The sequence below is a fragment of the Pollachius pollachius genome, assembly GCF_949987615.1.
Source record: "Pollachius pollachius genome assembly, chromosome: 12".
Classification (NCBI taxonomy): Eukaryota; Metazoa; Chordata; class Actinopteri; order Gadiformes; family Gadidae; genus Pollachius; species Pollachius pollachius.
The window spans coordinates 5,141,768-5,168,514 of NC_136945.1; the positions used below are offsets into that span (position 1 = coordinate 5,141,768).

At 45.2% G+C, this 26,747-nt stretch overlaps 2 protein-coding genes across 11 annotated transcripts; both read right to left on the minus strand.

The window, feature by feature from the left end:
* Window positions 1-383: 383 nt before the first annotated feature.
* Window positions 384-15,670, minus strand: ccdc120b (coiled-coil domain containing 120b). 6 transcript variants are annotated; one of them, XM_079748573.1, is made up of 12 exons: window positions 15,395-15,670; window positions 15,145-15,280; window positions 9,205-9,365; window positions 9,021-9,120; window positions 8,537-8,667; window positions 7,526-7,615; window positions 6,809-6,923; window positions 6,245-6,304; window positions 5,512-5,665; window positions 4,505-4,606; window positions 3,177-4,241; window positions 385-2,861 (listed from the first exon to the last, which is right to left on the minus strand). In XM_079748573.1, the coding sequence occupies exons 4-12, from the start codon at window positions 9,067-9,069 to the stop codon at window positions 2,765-2,767; spliced, it is 1,863 nt and encodes a 620-aa protein (XP_079604699.1). In that variant the 5' UTR covers window positions 9,070-9,120; window positions 9,205-9,365; window positions 15,145-15,280; window positions 15,395-15,670; the 3' UTR covers window positions 385-2,764. The 6 variants fall into 6 exon arrangements, with proteins under 6 accessions (XP_079604702.1, XP_079604699.1, XP_079604697.1 ...); XM_079748571.1 differs by lacking the exon at window positions 15,145-15,280; XM_079748572.1 differs by lacking the exon at window positions 15,395-15,670 and having other exon boundaries at window positions 15,145-15,384.
* Window positions 15,671-18,128: 2,458 nt separating this feature from the next.
* On the minus strand, window positions 18,129-25,724 carry mbd1b (methyl-CpG binding domain protein 1b). Of its 5 annotated transcripts, none has more exons than XM_079748726.1 (16): window positions 25,647-25,724; window positions 24,426-24,840; window positions 23,757-23,894; window positions 23,512-23,644; window positions 23,064-23,236; window positions 22,833-22,915; window positions 22,619-22,659; window positions 22,325-22,471; window positions 22,159-22,230; window positions 21,886-21,963; window positions 21,173-21,271; window positions 20,618-20,779; window positions 20,248-20,391; window positions 19,720-19,953; window positions 19,431-19,481; window positions 18,129-19,091 (listed from the first exon to the last, which is right to left on the minus strand). In XM_079748726.1, the coding sequence occupies exons 2-16, from the start codon at window positions 24,710-24,712 to the stop codon at window positions 18,615-18,617; spliced, it is 2,319 nt and encodes a 772-aa protein (XP_079604852.1). In that variant the 5' UTR covers window positions 24,713-24,840; window positions 25,647-25,724; the 3' UTR covers window positions 18,129-18,614. The 5 variants fall into 5 exon arrangements, with proteins under 5 accessions (XP_079604852.1, XP_079604853.1, XP_079604854.1 ...); XM_079748727.1 differs by lacking the exon at window positions 25,647-25,724 and adding an exon at window positions 25,379-25,588 and having other exon boundaries at window positions 23,064-23,233; XM_079748728.1 differs by lacking the exon at window positions 25,647-25,724 and adding an exon at window positions 25,379-25,588 and having other exon boundaries at window positions 20,248-20,370.
* Between the last annotated feature and the right edge of the window lie 1,023 nt (window positions 25,725-26,747).

Below are 26,747 nucleotides of genomic sequence, written 5' to 3' on the forward strand. Positions count from 1 at the left end.
GAAGAAGAAGTCTGAGCTAAAGCGCTCGACGCTTGAACCTTTCGGCACTATTTGACAGCGTGACTGTCTAGTGACGACGACGATGAATAACTTTGAATCATATTAACCTCAAATCCCATGTTAGCTTTATATAAAAGAACTTTCTTAACCATACAATACAGTACAATATGTGTTGTGCATATTATGTATATACATTGATTTTATTTATCAAAGTCCACTGATATAGCAATAATTTGTCAAACAGCAACATACATCATGCACACATGTATTTGTTTTGTGTGAAGTATCATTTTGGTTTATGTGGAGTAATACAAAACACAATTGAATAACATGAAGGCACTTGGAATCCGTTCTGTGTTGGAAATAATTGGGGTACAGTTTATGTTTATTTGTGTTTATAACATGACACTTTATTTAGTAGAACCAATGCACAATCACATATACAGGCCCACCCTTTAGCTAGGCCTACTTATGAAGAAGAAAGGCAGAAATAAAGAAACAACTAGGAATAAATATCTCAAAATCAAAATACAAATAATACAATTTATACAACTAAACAAAAAAGCTTTTAATATTCGTTTGTTAATCATCTCAACATGAAAGTGAAAGAGCTAGATAACTACAAAATGTTACAGGTTCATAAATAGACAATATAGTTTGGATAATTTTTTGCTTCATAGCTAAATGCATGTCATTTATTCTCAACTTACAGAGTACATTATATGAAAAATACATGTAGTCGGATCCCCAGTGCACAGCAGTTTGGTCATTGATATCAGGAGTCATTCACGCTCGGCTACAGAATGGCACATGGCGTCTGCACCACAATCAACTGGGTGCTACAGTCACTACTTCCAGTTCAAAAACATAATGAACATGGTTTGCATTTGATACTTTGAACACATCTAAAACAAATACATTCAGATGAGATCAAGATGTCCAGAGAGAGAAGAAATAGCAACGAGAGGGGACTCAGACAGAAGTACAGAGGTGAATGGCTTTTTGGCAGATACCTTATGACGTGTTAATATTTCCGCATGGTATCAGTAATCAGATGTTCACTGCAACAACAAATCTAACTGAGACATTAAACGACCTAGCTCAGTAACTTGAATAATATGTGTGTATGCATCACAATAACAGAATCTGTAACATTCATACGTAAAATGTTTTGGAGTTTGGCAGGAGACCTGCTCATGCCATCATTCAATACATACACAGTTCTTACTAACCTGTCCCCATTGTCCCCACACTTAATTGGAGTGCGAATCGGGAGGGTGGAAGGGGGGGTGGGGATGTATATACTGTTAGTTAAAATGTAACAATGTTAGTATAGGAATAGGAGTTTCAGACAATTCAATACAATCTATTTACAGGCTGTTAATCAGCACACATCAGTGGTCCATTCATGGTCAACTGAACGCTCAACATCAAGCTATTTCTCTCCTTTTAGATACTAAAACCCTGTACTTTCTGGCGTATCTGTTGGAAGCGATTTCCCCAGGGTATTAAGGCTTACAACGTTCATAAAGTGCTCCGTATGACACTTCTAATTCTACATTGCTAAATGTAGAACCTCTATTTTTTCATTAAAACCAAGTGAACTACTGGCATAGAATAATAAGCTACCGTTATAATCACTCATTCTAATGAGTCTTTCCTCTCAGCAGAGTAGAAGCTACATATATGAACTGTGAATTGGATTCCAACAGCTACATATATAAACAGAGAATTGAATTCCAACACAGGGACAACAAGGACAACAAATGACATCATTGTAAATATCCTAATTGCGTGACATCCTGACCTGCTTTTGATTTTGATTGAAGAGTAAGCTTAAAAAGGCTTAATGCGGGCATTACAGATTATTAGAAAGCACTTTAAAGTTTTTTTTAGGTTTTGTTTGTGTTTTGTTTATTAAAAGCAATTAGGCCTTCCCGTCCCATTTCGCTTTGTAACAGGGCGTGGCCCCGTTCCTTTATCCAACATGGAAAACAAAGTGTGTGCGAATGGCAGATGAGAAAGGAAATGTGTTTGTTTGCTCTCATCATGTAGTTTCGTTTACAGTACAAACACACATTCACCAGCATGTCCAAATACTGTTCAAAGGGTTCATCCTATCACAAGACTAATGAGCAATAAATTACTTCTTCAATATAACTCTGTATATCTCATAAGATAGAAAATAGTAATTTAGAGATTTATATATTCTGTAAAAAAGTATACCATTGTATATCTGTTTAGGGTTAACAGGAGGGGCGCCTCAATGCTTGAGTGGGACTGGGGTAGCGAGTATTGACACACAACAGTAAGTAACGTACAGCGCAACCATGTCGTTATCCAGAAACCGTCACTTGCAAGGGGGTTTCAGTGCAGCCCCCACTGCAGCATCACAAAGCTCTGCAGCGATCGTGGTTCAGGTTTGTTAAGACGTTTGCAGCTACATTTTGTTGTTCAATTGGAGTGTCTTTCTGCTGAGGTTCGAGCAAATGAGGTTTGCTTAGCTTTTGAGGTCACATTTCAGTTAGGTTAGTGTACGTGTGTGTGTGTGTGTGTGTGTGTGTGTGTGTGTGTGTGTGTGTGTGTGTGTGTGTGTGTGTGTGTGTGTGTGCGCGTGCCTGTGTGTGTGTGTGTGTGTGTGTGTGTGTGTGTGTGTGTGTGTGTGTGTGTGTGTGTGTGTGTGTGTGTGTGTGTGTGTGTGTGTGTGTGTGTGTGTGTGGATGCGTACACGTGTCTGTATGTTAACAGTATGTACACTGCTGCCTCAGACGAGGGTGCCGGGGTCTGCGTTGGGCTCCTTCGGGGCCACCTCCTGCATCTGTGGCTGGGGAGGCTCCTGATAGAGAGACAACTCCACCGTCCTGTGGTAACCAAAGGGCTAGTTAGCACAGTACAATGAGGCTGTGGCGGTGTTAGCCCTCCGTCCAAAGGTTTATTGTTATTATTACTTATGTACCCCATATGCGATGATGAAACATTATCCATCTGCACTGTCCCTAAAATAATAATACATCACTCTAAAAACAGAGCGAAGAAAATAAAAGGTATAATCAAACATTAATGAACAATTGCCGATGATGACCAGACTATTTCCTTGTCAGTTATACGTTTTCATGTTGAATTCAAATCACAGGTGAAAAGTGCGCTACAAGCACTATGTAGCAAGCTCAACTCACCGTCCGTGAAGTGGGTGACCATGGAAACTGGCCGACTGGGTCATCTGGGACCTCTGGTGTGTCAGGGGCTCACCTTGGACCGCCTGGCCCTGGTGCGCCAGCGGGTGGGGGTGCGAGAGGCGGGAGACCCCCGCTTCGTGGCCCTTGGGGAGGGCGGCGGCGGCGGCGTAGCCGAGGGCGTTCCTCAGGTACCAGTCTCTCAGACCCTCCAGGGCCAGCGCCTTGTGCAGGCTCCGCGTCGAGTCCTCCGGGGCAGGCAGGGAGAACTGCGGGGGCCTCCGGCTCAGCGCGGGCCCCGGCAGCTCAGTCTGGTAGGGGTACAGGTTGGGGTTGGAAGAGGTGGAGGCCCCCGATACCGGATGGGGGGCCTCGTAGGCCGACAGCAGCACGCTGTCCTGCTGCTGCAGGGGAATGAAGGGCCCGCAAGACTTGGTTCGGGTGACCTTCACCCTGCGGTTCTCCGCCTGGGAGCCGCGCATCGCCATGGGGCTGTAGGGGGCCGCGGAGCTGGGGAGGTGCACCTGGGAGTGGGAGAAGCCGTTGGCGTGGGGAGGAGGAGGAGGAAGAGGCGGTGCGTTGGCGGTGGAGGAGCGCGTGGACGACATGTCCTGCCAGATCCGGCCCGTGGACTGGTACAGGTGTGGCTGCACCTGTACCCGCTGCTGCTTCCCCCAGATGTAGTCCATGAGCATCTCGTTGTAGCCCGCGCCCCCTCCGTTGCCCCGCCCCCCCATGGAGAGCCGCAGCTTGGCCTGGTCCACGGGGGGGCCCTCGGCGGGCCCCTCGGGGCTGCCCAGGTGGATGTGCCGCAGCTTGCCGTCCGTCAGGGCCTCCGAGCTCTTGTATGGCCCGCCCCGGCTTGGGGGCATCCCGTTCCTGGGGGGGGGGTCCTCCGAGAGGCTGGAGCGGTCCAGCAGCGCCTCCGAGCTGTTGCTGCGCCGGGCGCGGGAGCCGTACGGGCAGCTGCGGTGGTCGGAGGAGGAGCCCTCCGGAGCCAGGGGGATCATGTGTGGCACGTCCAGACTGCCGGACCACTTCAGAGCGCTGCCCCCCGCTGGGTCGGACCTGTGGCGGAGCGAGCGCACGTTAGGGGAGGCCTGTTTCTGATCCGGAAGCAGGACGCAGCCAAGTGCCAGAGGATGACCAACCTCAGTCAACACCTCGAGACAACCTTTTTCCGCTTGGAAATGCACGACGATGGGGATTACCCCTGATTACAGCCCTGATTCGACCTCTTTCCCATGGAACCACATGGAGCCTCGAAGGTATCAAGCTCGCTGGTTACTGTAGCATTGATGTTAAAGTAGAACGCGCAGGGCTGAGGATACCTGACGTGCACGCTGATGGGAGCAGTCCTGGCCAGCCGAGGGGTGGCTGGGACACTCCTGCCCTCCACGTTGGACGCACTCCTTGGTAGAGAGTGACTGGGGCTGTCGGAACAGCAGAGGGACCAACATAAGGAGGTAGGAGAGAAGGGGTTGTACTTGACTCTCGCTACCTGTTTACCACTATTCAGTCGTTCGGCAGACGCTTTAATCCAAAGAGGGCTACGGGTTAGGCTGCGGAAATCGAATCCAGGCTGGGAGTCAAACTCCCTAACCGTACGTATCCCCCCTCCCCCCCAAACCCAGACATCCTGGTAGATGTGAGGCATTACGCATCAAAACAACAGCAACAAATGAACATTGACCTTTTACTTAAAAGGTGCTTTGAATATATATATTTGTTGAAACAAGAGTTCAATCGCTCTATCATCCCACAGCCATCACTGGTCAATAACAAGGGTTCTCCCAGTCCCTCTGCCCTGCCGCATACAGATTTCACATTTTCTGGTAGCCTGTTCTACCCATTCTATCCAATCAGGAGAGAGAACTCCACGAAAAGGCGGTCCTCCGTGCAGGCTACAAGGGACGGCTGGGTATAAGAGCTGACGGAAAATGGCTGAAAAGGCGAAGCTACTGATGCCAGCACTCCTAGCCACTTCTTACACCACATATCAAGCGAAAAAGAAAAGGGTGAAGAACAGAAAGAAGAAAAGAAAAGTGCCATGAAAAAGAGACTGGAGAGATGCACAACCAATATTAATGTGGAAGTGGAGAGGAGGGAGGGGAGTGCTTACTGCAAAAGCGGACAGGAAGTTAGCCGAAGCGAGGACATTGTTACAGTGCCCTTTAATTAAAATTTTCTCTATTCTCTATTTTTATACAGTGCTTTAAATCTTGAGCAGAGCCACTGTGACAGAAACAATTTGCCACAGGGTCAATAAAGTACTGTGACTCATCTAAGACAGGGGGAGACATTGGGGCCCAAGGAGCCCTTCATCAGGTCTCAGTACCTGCCAGAGCTGGTGACCGAGTTGCGGCGTGTTCTCATCTCGTAGTAGATCTCCACGGGGGACAGTTTGCGGCTGATCCTCTGGTCCGGGCTGCCGACGGTGAGCCGGGGCTGGGACAGCGAGCGCTGGTCCACCGCCACGCTGGGGGAGGATTCTACTCAGAGGAGCACAGGAGAGAAGGGAGAGGTTAGCTCCTCTCCATCACGTGATGACGCAGTAAGGCTGGTTGGCCACTGAGCTCTTGTATAGTTGGTCAATTAAATTGCCTAAGCGCTTATAATGATCATTCTCTTCCTTAAGATAGTCAGTAAGTAAGCAGCAGTGACGACATAATAAGTACTATGGTTCGTAATGATGGTAGAATAAACTAACATTATACCTTATTATAGGCTATATTTTGTTCACTTACTCTGCTGCTTTAATGATGTGTTCCTCTACTCAGAGATCTTCAGCTGAGCTGATGTCATTCCCTCCGCATGATATTACTGATCCATAGCAACGTTATCTTAATCAAATCTTCTTAAGTCCCTAAGTTACTCGACAACTGATCAGAATTGTGATAACCTGTCCTTTTATCAATCTTAAAATGTGTACTGCCATACATTACTATGAACTTCTATTGCGGTTTGAATATAGATATCTGCATTTCTGGGTAAACCGAGGCAAGAATATGAATGTAAATGTATTCCTCATAGGCGATATTTGCATACAGACATTTAATTGGTTGACCCACCATTGTCATGGGATGTCGAGTCGGACATGGAGCTCGTACTTTCTGAGATAACAGCATCCTCTGGAAACATGAGATATAACCCACATGGTCACACTTTGAAACTTTTAAGGAACTTTAAAATGAGAAATACAGCCCATTATATTAGGCTATTGACCGGTTTTACACTAATTATGATTAAAGGTGCTGTAGGTAAGATGTAAGAGAAAACAGGTTAGAAATCGCATTGCATTCTGTCAGCTATAAGTGAGTGAAATGTTATGTGATAATATCTGTTAGGGTCATATCTGACTAGCCTCTAGTCAGATATGACTAGTCTATATATAAGCTCCCCCAGACTGCTTCCCCATCAGGACATCTCTTCCCTGATTGGTTCAGGGATTTTTCCATCTGGACTGTCAATGACAGACATGTGTATGTAACACTTCTGAATAGAGATAAACGTAGGGTGATTAAGATCAGAGAGGGAGGGGCATTTCTTGTGCTGTTTATTTTCTAAATCGTACTCTTCCACTCTTTCCCTCACGTCGTACCTACAGCACCTTTAACCGTCCTCTGACCACCTACCTGTGTGGCAGCCCCGGTGCATGGTCCTCTTGTTGTTCAGGACATTTCGGTCGGACTCTGTGCTCCTGTACACAGGGCCGGTGAAGTGCTTCTGCTTTCGTAGGCCTGATTCATCCTAGGTGACAGTAGATCATGTTACAGTAAAGTGGCAACACCACCACAGATACTGTTTGTACAACACCTGTATCCATGTTATTATTACACCACACACAATCGATTCCTGTAATTGTTTTTGCCGAGGTGTGAGATTACGGATGGTTATGTTTTGGTACAGCATTCAAAATGTTCACATAGGTAGGTATGAGATAAAATGGCTGACTTCAAAACACCAACAATGTACAACAATAAGATATTCAAATATTAAGGACATTGTACCTACATCCTTGCTACACTCCGCCTGTGTGGCTTGTACTTGGCTGCTCCAGAACATGTATTGTAGGAGTTTTGAGTGACCATACATGAGATGGAGATCTGTGCTGCCATGCCGGAGAGCTCCCAGAGTGTGTGTGGTGATGGCTGGTTTAACCTGTGCGGTGTGCCGCCACGCCCAGCCCCAGACTACAATCAGTCTGACTCGGGCCGGAGGAGGCTGCTTAAACCTGCCATCAACCACACACACTCCGCGGACATACAAAACCCCTCAGACCACCGAGCAGAACATCGCGATAACTCCTCTCACCAGGAGAAATGTGTACAGTTGCCCCCGTGTTCACGTACCTCCGACTTGGAGCCCGCCCTCCGCTGAACCAGCGGGGGTCTCTCGCCCTCCTCGAGAGGGAACCCACGGGAGAGCTTCCCCGTCAACTCCTGCAGGAGACATCCCACAACACATTGAAAACCTGCTGCCTGGAGGATTTATGGAGGTTTTATGAAGTGCTAAAATGCTACAAGTCAAACACTTTTATTGTATCAATTAATTCAAAGTGAGTGATTTTGTTTCTAGAAACATTTCATGAATGAGCAGGTATCGGTCAGGCTTTTTGTTCATAAGCCTACAGGTAAGACCGCAGGCAGACGGGTTTGAACGCAGAACCTTTCAGCTGGGAGTCACACACAACATCCTAACCACTAGACTATCCTGCCCACTTTTCCTTCACTTAATACGAGAATGGGGAGCATACTGTGATGACCTCACACTTTGCTTCTCTTTAACCATCTCAAGTTACTGCAAACTACTACCGAGATATGAACACACAGCAGAACGCATGATATAATAAAAATAACATTTATGCTGTAAAATATAACTGTACATTTCCCCAAGAGCCGTGGAATTAAAATGTACCGTGAATACACCTCACAAATTCATCTTGACGGTATATTTAGCTTCAAAGGGTTTGAATAGACACCGACTAGCAAGCGTATCACATCCAGTGGGGAACAGATGTGTCAACCAGCTGTTGCTTTGTTAAGACTTCCTGCCAAAGCCTGAAGCGTTACATTCGTACATTCTGCCTGAAATAGCAACGAGTAGAGAATAACGTTGCTTTTCGATGAACACTTCCCGCCATTCATTCTCATTTCCTCCGTTTCATCCAGTTTTAAGATTCAGATACCGTTTGACTCCACCACCTTGTGTACACTTGCATGCATTTCAATTGACTAATGAATTGCGAGTGTCACCAACACCCTGTCGGCTTGTGTGCGTGCGTGCGTGCGCGCGCCCGTGCGTGCGTGTGTGTGTTCGAGTGTGAGGAGTTGTCGCAGCGTGAAGAGGTCAATAGTACTGACCGCCTCCTGCAGACAGACGTGTCTGAGCTCTCCGACGCGACTGCTGAGCAGCGCCTCCAGGACCTGCTTCCTCTCCTGCAGCGAGGCGATGCGCTCCGCCTGCAGCTTGCTCTCCAGGCCGCCTTGAAGCTCTGCAAGGAGGACACTGTCAAACCCCTCACGCATCGCACCCCTCACACGCCCCTCCACAACATATCAGGCTTGAGTGCAGGCTGTGCTGCGTGTTTCCTCCCCTGACGAATGGTTTGACAGGTGTTCCACAGCTGCTTCTGCTGTGCTGGAATTTGACAGATGTTTAAACCTTATTTCCCTCAGCAGACTGAAGATGTGTGTTCAGTTTTCACGGAGCCAACACGTTTGTTTCATCAACAGGAACAACACAATGGGTTTTCATTTCTCAGGGGCTTTGGGGGTCGAACAATCAGACCTTTACTGCGAAAATGGGTCGTTTCTGAGAAAGAAGAGAAGAATAAGAAATAGTCACCTGGAGCTCCCAACCCCATGGATGAGATCAGTTGCCCTTTGACCTCCATGGGACACAATTCCAGGGACTTTACAACTCGATGCTTCCAGCTGACTCTTACCTGATAAAGGAGAGGATGTTGAGATGGAAACGTGACGACAAGATCGCATTTTCAAATAAAGCTACTGCCATTTCTGTTTTTTACCTGCTGGTATCAGCCATGTGTTTTGTTGAGTTATAGTCTTAATGGATTCATGTCCAGTCCGTCAGTTGCGTGAGGTGTAGGTCTTCTCTTCTAGAGCTGGTGATCCCAGGTGCCAGAAGGGGGAGCCACTGTGCCTCTTTGAAGGAGTCTATGATTGAATCCTTGAACGGAGAGGAGTAGGGCTCAGCAAAATGTGAACGTATCCCCCATTTGAAATTTGACATTCATATTCGGATGAAATGAATGTCCTAATATTTAGTTACTTATTATTAGTTATTTGGAATACTTGCATTCACAATGTGTAGGAACAACTCAGTAACGTAGAAAACTGTTATGTCTATAACGGTTTGGTCCCTGTGGGTGATGTAAGCGTTATCCTGTTTTTTCACCCCATTCTGTTATATAAAGCTAAAATTAGCATTCACTTTTAATTATCAATATCATTAATTCTATAAATGTTCTAATTGCAATGAAAAGGGAAGCAAAACCATTTGAATAACGCATAGAGATAATGTGGAGGCTGAGAAATTACATCCCTGAGTGAGCCATACCTCACTTGTTCAAAGGTAACAGGACAGACAGACAGACAGACAGACAGACAGACAGACAGGCAGACAGACAGGCAGACAGACAGGCAGACAGACAGGCAGACAGACAGGCAGACTGAGAGAGAGAGAGAGTTCAATTGCCGAAACACCTGAAAATACATTTCAAGTTATATGGCCTCACTTTCATTCTGTCCACCACACTGACCAAAGAAGGGTTAACTAAACCGTCAACACACAGCTTATCTCTTCTGTGACGAGTTTTCCTTAAAGAAAACATTGGCTGCTTGAGTCCTAAACATGAGTGATGTTTTCCATCACAAGGCTTATCTCTAAATATTAATATAAACAAGGAAAGAGCTGGCAGAACACAGACCATTGTGCTGCATGACTTACTGTCTGGTAAATAAAACATGTTGATCCTCACCACAGATCCAGATGGAAAGCCTTCAGGGCTGACTGTTAACGCATTCATGGACGGCTGCGGTCAGCAGAATGGCATCTTTCTGTCTCCACACTAAGCTTAGTGGGGCGAAAATTAAGTCTGAGAAACCGATCCGAAAAAGAAGGTAAATGTGTGTCGTTCACGCTTGGACCAAAACACACATCAACGGGGGAACCCGGCAACTAAAGGCTTTCTGCAAGCCGGGGAGCACTTCAAACTCAGCGCCTGTCCTGTTGTTGGAACAACAGTGGGCCTTTAGGCAGCAACTGTTGGTGTGGGTGTGTGGAACCCCCCCCCCGCACATCCCCTACCCACATCAAATACACCCCCGCCCCCCCCTGCCGTGCCTGACCTCCTCGGTCACACAGAACACCCCAGCTCCCCCGTAGCACTACAACACGTGGATCCTGTTACATGAGGCCATGTCAATAATTGAACTCCCTTGATTTGACTTAATCTAATATGCTGCGTCTAAAGATGTTCTGCTCAACGTTGCAAATAGGCATTAGGGACCTCCACGGGTCTCGGCCACTGGGGTGAGCCGGGGAGACAGACAGAACCATTTGGTAGGAAAGAGCGAGGGAGGGAAAGAGGGACAGCTGGATGTCTGCGCCAAAAGGCCCCGGTGTCATCATGTGGAAATGTTTATTTGTTTGTGTCTGACCTCAAGCAGCCCATTTGCTTGGCAAATCAGTCTCACCCTTTTCACTCTCTCTTCAGAAAAACAAACAGAGAGTGACTTTTGTCACCTCGTGACGGGTTGACACCGGTGAGACTGTTGAGGGTAGAGTGAGTAGGGTAGCAGTTAGGGGGGGGAGGGGGTAGTTACAGTCCAAACAACATAATGGTGGACACGTCTTTGCTTGTCTATCCACTGCTCTACCACACACCTGGGAAAATCACTCATGCGTCTGTTTAGAACGCAGTCCAACAGCTGGCGTGCAGACGTTCTCGGAGAGATCCAGGTACGAATGAGAACGTTCCAGGGAGAAGCTCGGAGAAAGAGGGAAGGGGAGGCACGACTGTGGGGAATCAGATGAACACCGCCTGGGGGGAAGGGGGGGACGTCATCAAAGAGATGTTCTGAGATAGCCAGAGAGATGCGGGGGGCTACATGCTGAAACAACTGTTGACATAGCATGTAGAGAGAGGGGCGGAGATGGTGGGAGGCGGCTGACAGTAAAAGAGACAGCACCGCAGCGTTGGGAGCCATGTTGATTAAAACATGAGGCGAGCGGTGTGAGCCAGGCCCTGTGCAGCTCACACGAATGCAAATCAGCCCAGAGTTTTAAGTCGGCCGGGGCTCCAGCCTATAAGGTGGCGGCTCCTCCCAAACCAGTGTACTCATGAGGAACCGCACCCCTCTCACTCTTGTGGTGGGAAGAAGACAGGGTGGCCTATTACACACCAACATGGCAACATTTTTAACTAAACTGCTGGCGGCAGGAGCTCTGTTGAGCCCCCATTTTCAAAGAGAGAGAAAGAGAGGGAATCCCGCTCCTTTGATACACAATGCGCCTCTGAGCCTTCAAAGAGATTCATCCTCTGTTCATCCTCAAACATCATCCAGCCCTGAAGTCCACAAGAAAGAAAATAAGGAAGGCTGTGCTGCCGTCTTCAATTATACACTCGGGTATTTAGCCCCGACACTTGGCTATGTGCTGTCGATATACATTCTCGAAACAGTCAGGATAGGACGTTTAGTGCTGCACTTATGACTCAGTCAACAGGCTGCGTGTGCAGCAGCTGGCATGGGAAGGAGCAGCTGAGTGCACAGGTGAGCGAGCTCTCCACCAGCCCCTGGTTGTTGACTGCAGGTGTTGACACAGCTGCTGCTCTTATGAACTTATGCAGGGTAGTAAGACGGGCGCCAGGGCCAACTACATGACCGCAACAACAACGACACACCGTGTTAAAATATTGGCGGACTACACTGCAAAGCATCCTACAAGAGCATGAGTGTGTACATTCTAAGCATGGGTGGCCGGGGTGGGAATCGAACCTCTCACCTTGGGAGGTGTTTAGCTTTGACATGTGTAGCTCAACTGATAGCGCATGCATGGGCTACAAGTTACGCTATGAACACAGACACGTATTAGAGCGACATGATGGTAATATGGGTTACCAATTTGAGGAGTAGGAAATCTAGGTCAACAGGGATAAAGTCATGATTGGATGGATATTTGACGCTACGATTCACACGCTTGTGTCTCAGCAGGCAGTTCTGCCGCACTGCTTCTCTGAGAGACTGCCTCCGACTCCACACTTGGATTCGTCTTGCTTGTTTGTAAAAGAAAGACAGTCTTCTGCTGTACGTATGGGAAACAGTGATGTGGACGTGCCCTTTCCCCGCAGGATCTCCCTGTCATTCAACATTAAAAAAAAAGGCAGAGACTTTTAGACCTATGAATGGATAAAGAAATGTCAACAAATGGGTTGGAAAAAAATAGAATCAAAAAAGGAGGGCTTCTATTAGATGAGACTGAGCAGGGTCAACGGTGGATACTGTGCAGGGGATTAAATCTGGTTCCACTTGCCCAGCTATCTTGACCCGGACAACCACCGGTGCAAAAAATCACCCAGCTGGCTTAGATATGCTCCCACCTCCCAACCGACCCCCTCCCCAACACACACACACACACTCACACTAATATGATCTCTCCTCTGTCTCCTTCTATCTCTCTCGGCATGCATGAAGCACAGATTCATAACAAATTTATTAGCCCAAAGACAGCGAAGTTTAGCTCCCGAGCTCGGCCAATCCTGTGAACCCTCCAAGGTTCTACTACTGAACCCCTTCCCTTTCAACCACCACCACCACCACCACCTACGCTCCCTTGAAGCTCACCTATGCAGGTCTGAGGTGAAACAGAGCGGTACAGTGCGATGGCTATCCACCTGGTTCCTGCTAAGCCATGGCATGGGGAGGGGAGGGGAGGGGTAATAAAGAATGGAATGTGGCTCAAATGCCCAGCGGGATTACGTCCATCCAGGCTCTCTTCCCCCCATGTTGCTCCACTACACCTGGAGGGATTTCTGGATGTATCCCATGGTGTTATCCATGTCCTAGTTCTCACACAGTGGCCCTAATCCACCTTCCCACTCCTGATGATCTGGAAGAGGGTCAGAAGCCTCGCTCACAGTGTGGGGAGCCCACAGATGTATGGATATAGACGTCCGCCCACAGGCTTTTTCGTTACGGGCTCAAGAAGCACAGCCGTGCATCTTCTATCTGTTGTGGCGCTATCACAACACTACTCAGTCACAACACCATACCTGTGCTGCTGTGCACGGGAAGGTTCAGGACCACTATTTGGGGTCGTTTTAAATTGTGGGCTTTTGTTTCTTCCAGCTCTCTGAATATAAAAACATTTATGTAGTGTGTGGATAGAGAAGTGGCTATGGGGTGCGAGACTCCCAGCCTAAATGGTGTTTCTGTCTGATGCCCAGGTTCAAATGGGGTTTCCGTCTGATGCCCAGGTTCAAATGGGGTTTCTGTCTGATGCCCAGGTTCAAATGGGGTTTCTGTCTATGCACAGACGACAGATCAGGGGTAAGGCCTACTTTGTGAAGTTTTCCCACCTCAAGATGCCAACTGTTCCCGTCGTGTCACACCATTGTTAGGACGGACGTGTTAGAAAGGCACGCAGTCCTCAACTACAGCATATCACCACGCCTGGATCCCAGTGGGTCAGGATGTGATTGCCACGGTGTTTGGAAGGAAACGTTAAACTCGGAGTGGCATGGGAACCGATGTCGGAATGCCGTCTGAAAAGTGGGGCAGTCGTCAACGCAGCCTATTTCAAGAAGTGACACTGAACCAAGGAGGGGGAGAGAAGAGAGACATCTGAAGAAAACCACACACTGACACCAGGTTCAGGAATCCAACTGAAACGGATGAAGCTGGACCTACTGGATTCAGGATATGAAAGATGAATTGTTCTCAAATGTCTGATGGCGGTTGAAAGTGGGCTCTGATGTGCTCAAATCTCTCTAGAGATGAAAAACTCTCTCCTCTCGCTATGAAAACATAGCAAGAGGAAAACAAAAAAAGCGTCTGGCCCTGTGAAATAGAACCAATGCACGGCAGCAAAGTGGAAAATCTTCTGAAAACAGAGAGGTGTTCCCAGGCGGACCAAGCTGCATTAGCAGTGAATCACCCTGGGGCACTGTCCGCGGGACACGCATTTGGCAAAGTCCTTTTAGATTCTGCCAGCTCTTGGTGTCCATGTTGTTCTAAAATGTGTTCATAAGTGTCTCCTGTCAACAGACAGCTTCTCTGTGGGAGCTACCAGAATGTTGGGCACTGATGAAATGTTTAAAAGAGCCATAATTATTAGAGGGTTATTGTAATATATGAAAAGGCAGCATAGCAAAGCAAATGGAAAGCCTATGTGATTCAAAATAAACATCAACATTGAAGGGGTATCCCAGAATGAATGACACATGCGTGTACGATAAGGGTAAAAACTAAATCTATGCAGAGTCCACTGTATTTCCTGATGCCATGATGAATAATAATTCATGCAACACAAAACACAAGGCCTACACTATATTTACTGAACAGTACAGACAGGCATGGATGCTCCCTTTAAAAAACATGTGTTGAATTGTAACGTTATAACAACAATACTGAAAGCACAAGGCAGGGGCTCCCACATTAAAAACGGCATCTGGCATAGAAGAGACATATCTTAAGATGCTGCGCGAAGCAACATCGGTTAATGATGAAACTAACCAGACTGATAAATCAGAGGCATTTAATATCGCAGGTGTGTCACGCCGTTACACACTACCAGACGTTAGCTATGCAACAAATTGCAAAATGTTACGTTTTAGTCTTACACAAAACACATTATTATTAATTCCAAGGCCGCTCGTTTTTATACGCCCATTGGCGCTGTATCGCGATGAAGACGGGAACGGGAGCTAAAAGCGGATTCTCCTTACCATAGAGAAGCGCCGATGCCTGCCGAGGTCTCCTTGGTAGACGGGAAATAGACACGGACAATATCATCGAGGAGGGGGATAGCGATACACGTCGTTGCCATTACACTCATGCGATTCCCCCAAAAAAGATTGTACACTGGGCCGGTACATAAATAAATAAATATATATAAATATAGCTCACGACGCCAAAATAAATAAATAAATAAATTAACGCATTCCATCTGGCGTTTATATCTCAATTGTTATTCACCTCTCTCGCTCCCTCTCGCTCATTCTCGCGCGCGTCCACAGCCTCCTCTTGCGTCGAAGCGCGTTCGTGCCTCCTCTGGCGAGTAGGAAGGCTTTCCCTCTGCACCGGATGGACGCTTCGTAGAGTACTCCCTACCCCAAAAGGTGTAGCCGTGTCCCTAAATGTCGGCTACACATATAGGCCTACGGCTACACAGACCCACACATGGCTGAACCGTCGAACGTTGTAACAAAAATGAATACAATGTGTTTTTGTTATGTTAGTTGTCAGACGCATGTGCACGAACCGAACGGCAGAAAAAACAACATACGATCTGATGCAAAGCATGTGGTCCCGCCTGTGGAGGCTGTCCAATTGGTCTCACGGAGGTGTTTCAGTAGAAGTAGGTCTACGCCCTATTGAGATAAACTAGACACATTTTGTGTTTTTGATTTTGTCACACTACCATGGGTTGTGTATCCCTCAAACTATAGTGGAAAAAAATCCTGATTCTAAATGAACCCCTTGGCTATGGAATTAAATATATTTTTATATATATGGGGAAGACATATCAAATAACATAACATCTTACGGGGACCTCGGTAAACAGCAGCCATGAATAATAAATGGTAAAATGCACTCGTTTCAGTAATATGATGTATTATCACACAAAACAATGACAGATTACAAAATTCTAATCTATCATTAATTTATAATTTACCAAAGACCTTCCTTGAAGGTTTTTTCTTCATCTATCTTCCAAAGATTCCCTAACTTATTAAAGACTTCTTCACGGAATGATTTTCATCATATTAATGCAAATAAGGCTATTGCTAATAAAACAGTGCGCTATTTTATGAAAGTTGATAACTTGTGATCCCACCTGATATCACAATTGTGATCTTCCAATGTTCTCGCCTTTTCTCAACATGATTCTTTGTATTAGATTGTAATTGTGTTGCCATTTTCCTTATCTAATATGCTTGTCATTATTTTTCTATTTAGATAAAGAGAAGTGCTACTTATATAGAACTATATTATATAAATCAGACAACAATTTGCCAGTCCTCTTCTTTCCATTCTATTTCAATCTAACTATAAAGCACGCTGTTTCTGGGTCACTTGTCTCAAATGGATATTACGATGTGGCCTTGAAATCTGGCAACATAGTAACAATAATGTTCATAAAAGAGCTTTTGTAAGGCGCAAGCTAGGATAGAGACTCGTATTCCTGTAATCATTTATTCAGGCCTTTACTTCAAGGAAAATACATATTGTTGCTGCATTGTATGCCTGCACATCTGTCTACCCTGTCTACCCCTACCTTCACATTACATAATTCAAAAATAAAGGGCAATGAAAAAGATCGACCATAGAGTAAAAACCCACAACCTTGTTGTATTTTTGTTTATGTTATTGTTGTGTGTGTGTGTGTGTGTGTGTGTGTGTGTGTGTGTGTGTGTGTGTGTGTGTGTGTGTGTGTGTGTGTGTGTGTATTTGTTTATGTAAGATTGGGTTCATGTGTAGACAAAGATCCACAATGTAACCCAAATAAAGAGGACTTTTAGTTTTATGGTAATATGTTGGAGTTTCATCATAATGTTAATTAAAAATAGTTAGCTTTTAATCTAAACACTATTTTCTATCAAGTACTAGTAAACATATAGTGCTAATGTAAGGTCCATATTGTGTTCCTGATAGCCTGCCAAGACCTTCCGACACCCCCCTGTAAGGTCTAGTCTTGTCCACTAGATATCGTGGTAATTCTTGTTAAATTGTTTTACCGGTCTAGTTTTTTTCATGGGCCTCACCTGCTTTTTCAAGATTCTCTGTTATGGTCTAAACAAATTCAGATGTCCAACTGTTTTCTGATCCCGCAGCAAGCTTCTTGGGGTTGTTTTGTTTACATCTCCAAACAGCAGGTGAGGCAACCCATCATCTCCAGTTCCCTTTTTACTATGATGGTGACCTGAGGCCAGGTGAAAGATGAGCTCTTCCCTCAGTGAGGGAACCTCCTCATATTGATTTGTTATTGAAAGCAAACTGTACAAGTTTAATCAATTTAAATTGTGTTTCTAAACAGTTTGTTATTTTCAGCTCCATCATATTGATTGGATTTATATAACGTCAGACACCTTAAGGCAGGAGTGGCCAATGTGCCATGGAGGGCCAAGAGTAAATATTTACAAATCATCTCTGCAGGGGTGCATTTCAAGCAGCTTATCCAGTTCTTTGTTATGGAGCTTTGGAAGGGGATTTTCCAACTGCTTTTTCCAAAACTAAACTTTCAAGGTCACATTCATTTTTTCGTTCTTGACATCAAGAACATCAAATCTGTTGACTTTTCAGCCAGTTGCATCCTTTTACAATAATATTTTTACCGTGACCTTCTTGGCTTCAAACTTGTTAGTTTTCTTGATACGAAGTGGGAGAGAGGGAGAGGACGTGTGGGGGAAGCCATTATACATTTCTATAGATTGAGTTCATTTTCTGGTTGACGAAAACCAGATTAATTTAACAAGTTCTCACACCCAGTAGACAGGATTGCTGAAGTGTAATTAGATTTGCACTGGATATCAATGACAAGTCATAAGAATATTGATACCTTTCATAATGCGATGCTTACGAACCTTGATAAGAGGGTTGAAAAAGAAGCATGAAGTAGCGAATTAAAAAATATAAATAAATAACATTGAACAAGTCCTCAGGTTTATTTTATTATAGTTATTTGCTATATTATCTCATCCAACGTATTCACACAAATGTCTATGCAAGCCCAGATCTTGCACAATAGGTTAACTCAAAGTCTTTGGGCTAAAACTCGAAATCTCTGGTATATATCAAAAAAAACAATCCCAGATTTAATCAAGGAAGTGAAAGCAAATATTGATTTCTCAGCCATCACACAAGGCAGCGTATTATAAAAGTTATTTATTTTAATTTCTTATAGCTCATTCTGAGCATGGTTATGCGACTTTTATTAAGCTCCTACAAAAACCCATAAATTACAAAAATCACACTCACTGTCCTTCTACTCAATAGAAGTCTTTGGTGAAATAATCAACCTATATAGCCATCCTAATTTATATTCCAGGACCACAAAAGTAAAAGCATTTATTCTGATACGGTTTGTGCATTTTATATCAAAAAGTACCATACAAAATGAATACATCAAATTCTTATTTAATTCACACATCAACCCCCACCCTCAGTTCTGCGGCCTCTCTGAGAGGCTTCGGCCCTAGCTGGGCCCACACAACGCACTGCAGGCTGCGCACACCGCCACGGTGCCCGGCACCAGAAAGTCACATGTCAGCGCCCGGTCCAGGATGATGGGTCCGTCAGTGGCGGGCCTCTCCTCCATGGCGATGCCCTGGCACACAAAATAGCTCTCCAGGTCCAGCAGCAGCTTCACCACCTGTCTCACGGAGCTCAGGTGCAGGGCGTGCTGGTCGTACAGAGAGTGGCAGGGCAGCAGCGGCTGCTTCTGCACCGTGACCCGGAAGCAGAAGTCCGGCTCGATCAGCACCGCCGTGTCCGCCATCCTGGACTGCTTCGCGCACTGGATGATCTGCAGCCGCGGGCCCTCCACCAGGATGGTGTACCAGAGGATGGGCAGCGCCGCCGCCCGCAGCTCCTCCAGGAGCTTATACAGCGGGCTGCTCGGGTCCACGTTGAGCCTGGCCTGTCTCTCCGCCGAGCTGAAGACCTGTGTGATCTGCCTCACAAAAAACAACAGCTGGCAGTGTGAGAACCATTGAAGAGATTATCTCTGATTATCCTACGGTCAAGTTGGTCAGAAGGGGAAGAAAACACGGCTGAAACTCTACTCAGAACTCTTCATTGACATAGAGGAAGGGACGCCACAGGAGCTATGCGTGGTTGAGTTAAATACAGTCAAGATTTGAAAATGGGCTTACAATAAATGCCGGTTAACTAAATTGGCGCACATCTCCAGCAACAGCCTTTGAGGTGTCGTTTCTAAAAACTTGGTGTTAGTAAGTTAGTATTTTGAGAGCAACCACAGCATAAACAAAAGGAAACAGCGTTAGCTTACCGTTTGGGACTGAATGTGGTCCCCGTGGTCCAGCCTTTGCATTTTGTTCACCTTTAGAAAGAGGACAGCTTTAGCTTCCATAGTGTTTCACAATTTAGAAATCTTGAAACACTTTCATCCAAGTGGTTGACAGGAAAGAAAGAAATGTCATTAAAAAAAGAGCAGATATGGGTTAGGGCGCATGCATTGCTCTGGGAGACACTCCCTTACCACCAAACTATCTTGCCCACTAGAAGTAGCGGTCAAGAATGACAGATTTATATTTGTACAGGGTTTGGTCGGATCAAACCTGCAGAGACAGCTGGTGTGGTCTGTGGCTGACCTCAGGAGGTCGCTTGCTACTGCTCGCAGGCTCAGGGCTCCCTCTCTCCTGCACCCAATAAGGTCTGTGGACGGCCCCAGGGGGCCGCTTGCTACTGCTCGCAGGCTCAGGGCTCCCTCTCCTCGCCACCCAGTGAGCTCGGGGGATGGCCACCGGGGGCAGCGTGCTTCTGCTAGCTGGCTCAGGACACCGGTACGGTATCTGCACAGGTTAACACAATGACAGCAAGGTTTCTTTCTGGGGGGGGGGGGGGAGACACAACTGTGTCCTCCTACACAGGAAGTAGGGCTGCAAGATCCTGACATAGGGCTGCGAGATCCACCCACGTTGTGGGTCTTCCTACACAGTGACAGAAGAAGGACTACACAACCATAAGAGAGAAAACACAACTTTGTGAGTCCTGCTGCACAGTGACTGAAGAATGGCTTGTACAAATATTTGAAGACGTCCCATTAGGAGAACTAAAGGCCGCTGGCTTGTCCCCCTCCCACTCACGGCTGTGGAGCGACTATCGTCCTCGCCGGGACTCCCGGGACCCCCGCTCGGTAGCTCTTTGCTCCTCTTCATCAGGGGCTTGCGACTGTAAGTATACCGAGGTTTTCGTCGGCCAGGGCCCAACTGCAAGGGCAACAAGTGTCTCTGTCAAATACAAACATCCACATGTGAGTGAATGCTGAAAGTGTGGCGGTCAGGAGGTTGATCGAAACCACCATCGGTGTCAAGACAGAGAAACACGAAAGCAAAAGAAACATAAGTGGAAACAAAAAACAAGCAAGAAAAAAACAACAAAAAACAGGCATTGCGGACGAAATGAAACACACATAAAACATGAACACAAACACAGCGGCCAACGTCAAAGCCCTACCTTGGCCCGGCTTTGGCACTGGCGTAAACGGCACTTCTGTCTCTTGGTGTTGCGGCCTCCAAACTTAGGCTTGTCTCTGCAGAAGTCACATTTGCCGCAGTCTGTCGTGCTGAGGCAGGCGCTGCATGTCCCACACGCACGCCGCCGCCGCCTCTTTGGCCACTGGAAGGATATTAACGTACAATAAATGAATGCTCTTTGTTTTTAAAAGGGCAATCGCAACATTCAACCTCAATAGATACCATAGGCCATGCACAAAACTTCACAGATCATTTATGCTGTGTGATGGTCTAATCTTGGATTGTTTCACTTGATATTAGTATTTGAACTATCAATTATTATTATTTATATATTCTACAATTGAGAAGTACAGGATATTCAGGTAAAAAGGTTTATCTAAGGACCAGGTCGGTGTGTTGTCAGCAGTGTTGTCCCAAGCTGACGTTGATGTGCTGAACAAGAGCTTTGCCAAACATCTATGAAAGCCTGTCAACTGCCGTCCTCGAAGCAGCAGAGAAGGCTCCTCGGATATAACAAGAAAAACAAGGCGCTTACTTCCTCATCATCCTCATCGAATTCGCCCTCCTCCCCGTCGGACATGTCGTCCTCTGCGTCGTCCACTTCGATGTTTACAGAATGCTCTGTGTCGCTGCTCTGTGTTAAACAAAAAAAATTTAATGTAAATACTGGCTTGTAAAAAAAAAAAAGGGTAGTTTGATTTCCCATTTCTCTTAAATCTAAACCCGCACAGCTGCGATGCTGTGGTGTGTGTGAGCTGCACGGTCAGTGTGTGCGTGCACAGTGCTGATGTTCACTGGCACAGAGGTTTTAGTGTGATCGCTGATTCACGAAGGGCTTTGGTGCACGCTAACAGAAGGTTTCTGTTAGTCTACTCCAACTACCAGGGTGGGCTCAACACTGTTCATTTTTCACTTAGTTTCCTATATTAAGTGAAAATGAATAATGCTTTTTCCCAATATTTCTCCAATGACAATAATGACAATGTAAGAATTTAGGTGGATGCAGTGGGGAGTACCTATGAAATGGACGTTTTTATATTAAGCAAATAAGATGTTGGACAACTCAACATCCTTTCTGATTCAAAAATTAGAAATGTTTGATCCAGTGGTGCAGAGCAACTGCTGGATGCATGTAGAGGAAACACGACTGTGTCAGGATACAGCAAAAAGGGTAAACAATAAAGTAAATTAAGCTGGTTAGCGTGGGTGCAAACAGTAGTGCAAGCAGTGCGACAACGGCAACGGCACCTCCAAAATTTGATCCGTCACGTCCATTTCGAATCCAAAATGTACGTCATCTTCGTCCAAGGGCTCTTGAAAATTCTCCTAAACACATTCCACATGCCAAACCAAAAAGTTAGACGACACTGGGTCCTTTGTGTGACACGCATCCCTGCTGCATAAAAACATAACATGCAAACCAATATGGTTCAACCTTGCATGTTGATATGCACTGAGCACCTCTCTCTCAGCCATGTTATCAAAGCTGATGAGAACGCTGCACAAAGTCGAAGAGGTTACCAGGTAGCTGAGCTCAAGCGGTGGAGGCGGGCTCAGGTGGACTCGGACATTCTCCGAACCGGCCATCAGCTCCTTAAGGAACGCATGCAGAACAAGTGTGAGGACATGATGGAGAACCTCCAGTGACTGAGAGATGCAGGTGTAACCTCCGGCTCTGTGAACCTACCTTACGGACGGGACAAAGGCACCGTCGCTTCTGGCAGGTTAGCCGGGTGAAAGTATTTGGCAGTGAGCTGAGTTTGTCTTTACAGTTGTGGCAACTACCACAGTTTGATGTAGTAAGGCAAGCCTCGCACTGCAAGCAGGGAATCCACTACAGCACAGAGCAGAGCACAAACTTTCTTTACACACTTCACACCTTTCCATGCTCAACAGGCTACTTGAGGACCTGCAAAGGGTCATCAAAAGTACTCTAAACTATTACTTTAATAAACTGTGCATACATACACACACGGCTTACCCTTTTGGTACGGATACTTGGATGTGTTTTCCGCTTGGCAGCTGTTGGAGTTATATAAAAATGTTTTATAAATAATGTAGGAAGAGCATACACCAAGATTATGATGTAGTTCCATCAATATCATCAATTAGGGTTAGGGTTAGCTAAACCTAAATATTTCAAATAAATCCGTAAACAAATTTTTTCACCACAATAGTTGCAGGGAACGACTTACCCCAGCAGTTGGGACAGCATGGCTTTTTCCTCTGTCTGTCATAGGAAGTGCCTATAAACTCATTCCCGCAACCCGCACAGAAGCTGCAGGCAAAAGGAACGTATAAAGACATGCAAAACAACTGCATAGAGTCATCATTAAATGTACAGTTTGGTTGACGACATCATTTACTACCACCTGGTGTCACAGTCAGCGGCAATTGACCAGTGAATTTAACCAGAGCCGACTTACAGTGTGGGGGGCCATGCGTTGTGTTTCCCTGAGGAGCTTGGTTCTTCTTTGATGCCCGGCTCTTTCTTGATGCGTCTCTGGGGAGAGACCAAGGGGGGAGGGCCCGGGGTGTCGACCCCCTCGTCCTTCTCCATGTAGCTGGATTCTGACAACTGACGCTCTTGACTCTTCTTCTAACGTATCAAGACATGGAGGGAATGTAGATGAAACTGAAGATAGTAGTAGGACTCATTTTTAAAAAGGTAGTGACCTCTAGTGACATCCCACCTGGGAGCATCTAGTCAGATATATGAAAGGCCTACAAAGCACGTAGGGTACAAAACTCCCACGTGTGATGTCACTAGAGTCGATTATGAAATGGCATGTAAATGGCTGATCAACACCAAATCAGGGGTTAAAATAAGGGTCCTTTAGGTGGGGACTTTTGGGGAGTATAATGCAGCAGTACCCTTTTTCGCCTTGGGTGTTGCGGTTGGCCCGTATGGAACTCTCCTGTCTTGAAATCAAACATGGCAACGTCCATGACGCTCCCCAACACAGCAGCCAACTCTACTCTGCTTCTCACGCGTTCACCACCAGGACTGTGTTGAGGAATGTTTCATGTAAATACATAAATTATTTTAGGATGCAGAGCAAAAAAACATGCATTGTACTGAACAGAAGGATCTGCTGCATGGGAGATGTTGTGTTTACCCGACGTAATAGACATCCCTCTGGCCAACACTGGACCCTGAGCGACGGATGACTTGTTTGCGCTTCCAGCCCTCTCCTAGGATCGGCCAATCCACCCACCCCTCATCAGCATTGGTGCTCTTACGGAAGTGAGAGACTCTAAGCATTTTGAGAAAGCAAAATTATTTGAAAACCAGTTGCCTCAAAATGTATAGGCCTGAATAAAGGTAGAGGAATAGTCCGATTTTAAGTTGGTTACGCAAGCAACACAGACTAGAATCAAATAATTTTTGAATTCTAATAGAAAAAAGAAAAAATTCTAATAGAAAAAACTTTCTGCTTCTAATAGGGGGCCTGCCATTGGCAGTCCCCCTATTAGAAGCAGAAAGTTTTTTTTAACGTTTTTACATATTACTAGCATTAAACATTGAAACGTCTGCTTTGCTATAATGTTCCAAAATGATCAGATAAGATAATAATTTGAATGTATCAGAAACTTTTAATATTACAGTAGCCATCACGGCCATCTTTTTAAGAATCACAACAAAAATCAATGACGAAATTCCTCCACGAGTAAAACGCAAGGAGCCCCTACAATGAGGTGCACGTTGAGCGAAACGTCTCTCGTCAAACGCGTATACATTTATGAGATTGGTATAATCGAGGGACACGCAAAAAGATCAGACAAACCTGTTGGTTCTCTTAAAGGCCTTATCGTCGCTGGCCACACTGCCGCTTTTTTCACTTTCTGCTGCAACACTCCCTTCCTCTTCCTCTTCTTCGTCTCTCCTGTTAACGTGCTGCCCAGGCTCCCAACTATGTGTATCGTCGTCCTCCTCAAGGGGCTCGAACCAGTCAACTGGAGGGTCATCATTACCTGCTTCAGCCCCCTTGTTTACCTCTTCTACAGCCGGTTCTTCAGTAGTTGGGATGATGCTGTATCCGTGATCAATGCTAGCTGCTGGTACCAAGTCCATCTCTGGCTTTTCTGATTCAAATTATTTGCTTGGTAGTGTTTTGGTTCAGTTGTCCTCCTCGCCAGACAACGGGCGTCCCGGTGCCTCCTTCATTGATTGTTGTTGGTTACCGAGAACTCCAGCCCTTCCTGGGGGGAAAAGCGTTCAGCATTTAAATTGGCAGACTGCCAAAACATGCGTTGTGTTAAATAACTACAAAACAAACACTGTAACCGGCTCGTTTTGTTTAAGACATGAATAGTTTGAATGAAAGTTACAATTGCAAACAAGCGGTAGGAGTTAAATCCCACCTTCATCAAGTATCACTTGAACCTAACTTTAGGCAATTTTAAGTTTTGTGATTACAAATGAATGAATTGCTTCAAAACGATGCCTAGAGTTGAAAAACAGGGTCCTTGTGATCATATTAATCTATTGGTGATTTAGGATCCTCACATTTAGCTAGATGCAAGCAAGTTAGCCATCTGACCCTTCCAATGCTATCTTTCTGTAAACGTAAATATAAAGTAAGTCAGAAAGCCACTACGTTGTAAACATTGTTTAAACGAAACGTGACCTTCAAACAACCCATTTCGTAATAACGTTAACCAGCTAACTTGAATGAGATGTTAATTTTAACCCTTTAGTAACGTTAGCTTATGCTAGCAAGAATGGAAACAAGCTTACGGTTTGATGCGGTTGTGCGTATTACTTAACATCGGCCATGTATGACTCAGCGATACTTCCTAGTTCCAAAAAAAGCTTATTAAAATGACAATTTAATTGTTTGAGGTTTTATTTTTTTTCTGATATTACCGCGCCGTCCCTTGACAGCCTTGCTACGGTGGCCGAAGCAGCCGTAGTAGGGCTTGCAGCAATAAAGGCCACTAGTTGCAACCATACCAGACTTCCTATCGAAATATATCAGCGCAAAAAAAGATTAGTTTCATATTACCATCATTACGGTTTAACGGAGGTCCATTGTGGAGACCACTTTAATTTACCATTCGAAGGCTAATAGTAAATAATGAAGACGTATTATGTAGGCGGGGCATAGAGTGACGGCTCTTGACAAGTGGCCAAACGGGGTTGGTAAAATAAAATGCGTCCGAGCGCTGAATATCTTCCTTAGCTAGCAAACTTGAAAGATAAAAAGTTAGTATGTATATTTTGCATGTATACATTTATTTTAACGGTTTGTCAGAACAATATAGCAATGTAATGAAGTTGCCAGACCCACACTCTCAGCCCTCCTAGATGTATTAAAGTATTACCTAGCCATTGGCAAGGACACGAGACAGAATCGCAATACATGAGCTATAATAATACTGACAGCCATCTGCATCTTCACGGCTGGGTAAGGTAATTGTTAAACTATCAAAGCAATATGCAAGGATGAGACATTTAACCATGTGTATGTTACAATATTTAACTGAATTAGAGTACATATGTTCTCCAATATTATATGTACTCCAAATGTTAACTTTAATGTTTTATATAACCACTTCAACAGGGTAGGCTAAAGGCCAAAAGTTATCTTAAGTTTTCCTTAAATCTATATAGCATTATTGTTGCAGATTATTTATTCTTATAACATTTTAGTTTCTTCAATTGACCATAGATATTACTATATACCAGTAGTTCAGCTCCTAGCTCCTTCCTAAACCAAACAATATTTAAACTCCAAATTGGAAATAAATGTTCAAGTACCTACTGCAATCCTTCAAACTACCCATAGGGGTACACTACTCACACTTGAAAAACTGCTATATGCTATTGTTTATACATTTACAGAAATTTAAATTTGAATTCACCAACTATTACTTCAGTTGTCAATAGCAGTAGACTAGAACCGAGATAGAGTAGAAGAGTATTAAAGTTCATTTCATTATTCAAAATGTTGGAAATCAGGCAGAGGAGAGAATAATTTGTTACTACTCCAGTAAACCAATCGTAAAATCAAATGAACCAAATGACAAGAAAAAGGATTAATGAAATTTCGCATCAAAACCTTTTTATACAATAAAAGCACTGCAAACAGGTTAAGGACCAAACA

Coding starts and splice junctions, on each gene's coding strand:
- mbd1b (XM_079748726.1), bottom strand. CDS start 24,712: ATGGACTTGGTACCAGCAGCTAGCATTGATCACGGATACAGCATCATC. Junction 20,780..21,172: donor TCGATGAGGATGATGAGGAA/GTAAGCGCCTTG, acceptor ATATCCTTCCAG/TGGCCAAAGAGGCGGCGGCG. Junction 20,392..20,617: donor AGTGCCAAAGCCGGGCCAAG/GTAGGGCTTTGA, acceptor TGTATTTGACAG/AGACACTTGTTGCCCTTGCA.
- ccdc120b (XM_079748571.1), bottom strand. CDS start 9,069: ATGGAGGTCAAAGGGCAACTGATCTCATCCATGGGGTTGGGAGCTCCA. Junction 7,616..8,536: donor ACGTCTGTCTGCAGGAGGCG/GTCAGTACTATT, acceptor TGTCTCCTGCAG/GAGTTGACGGGGAAGCTCTC. Junction 5,666..6,244: donor CTCGACATCCCATGACAATG/GTGGGTCAACCA, acceptor TCCTCTGAGTAG/AATCCTCCCCCAGCGTGGCG.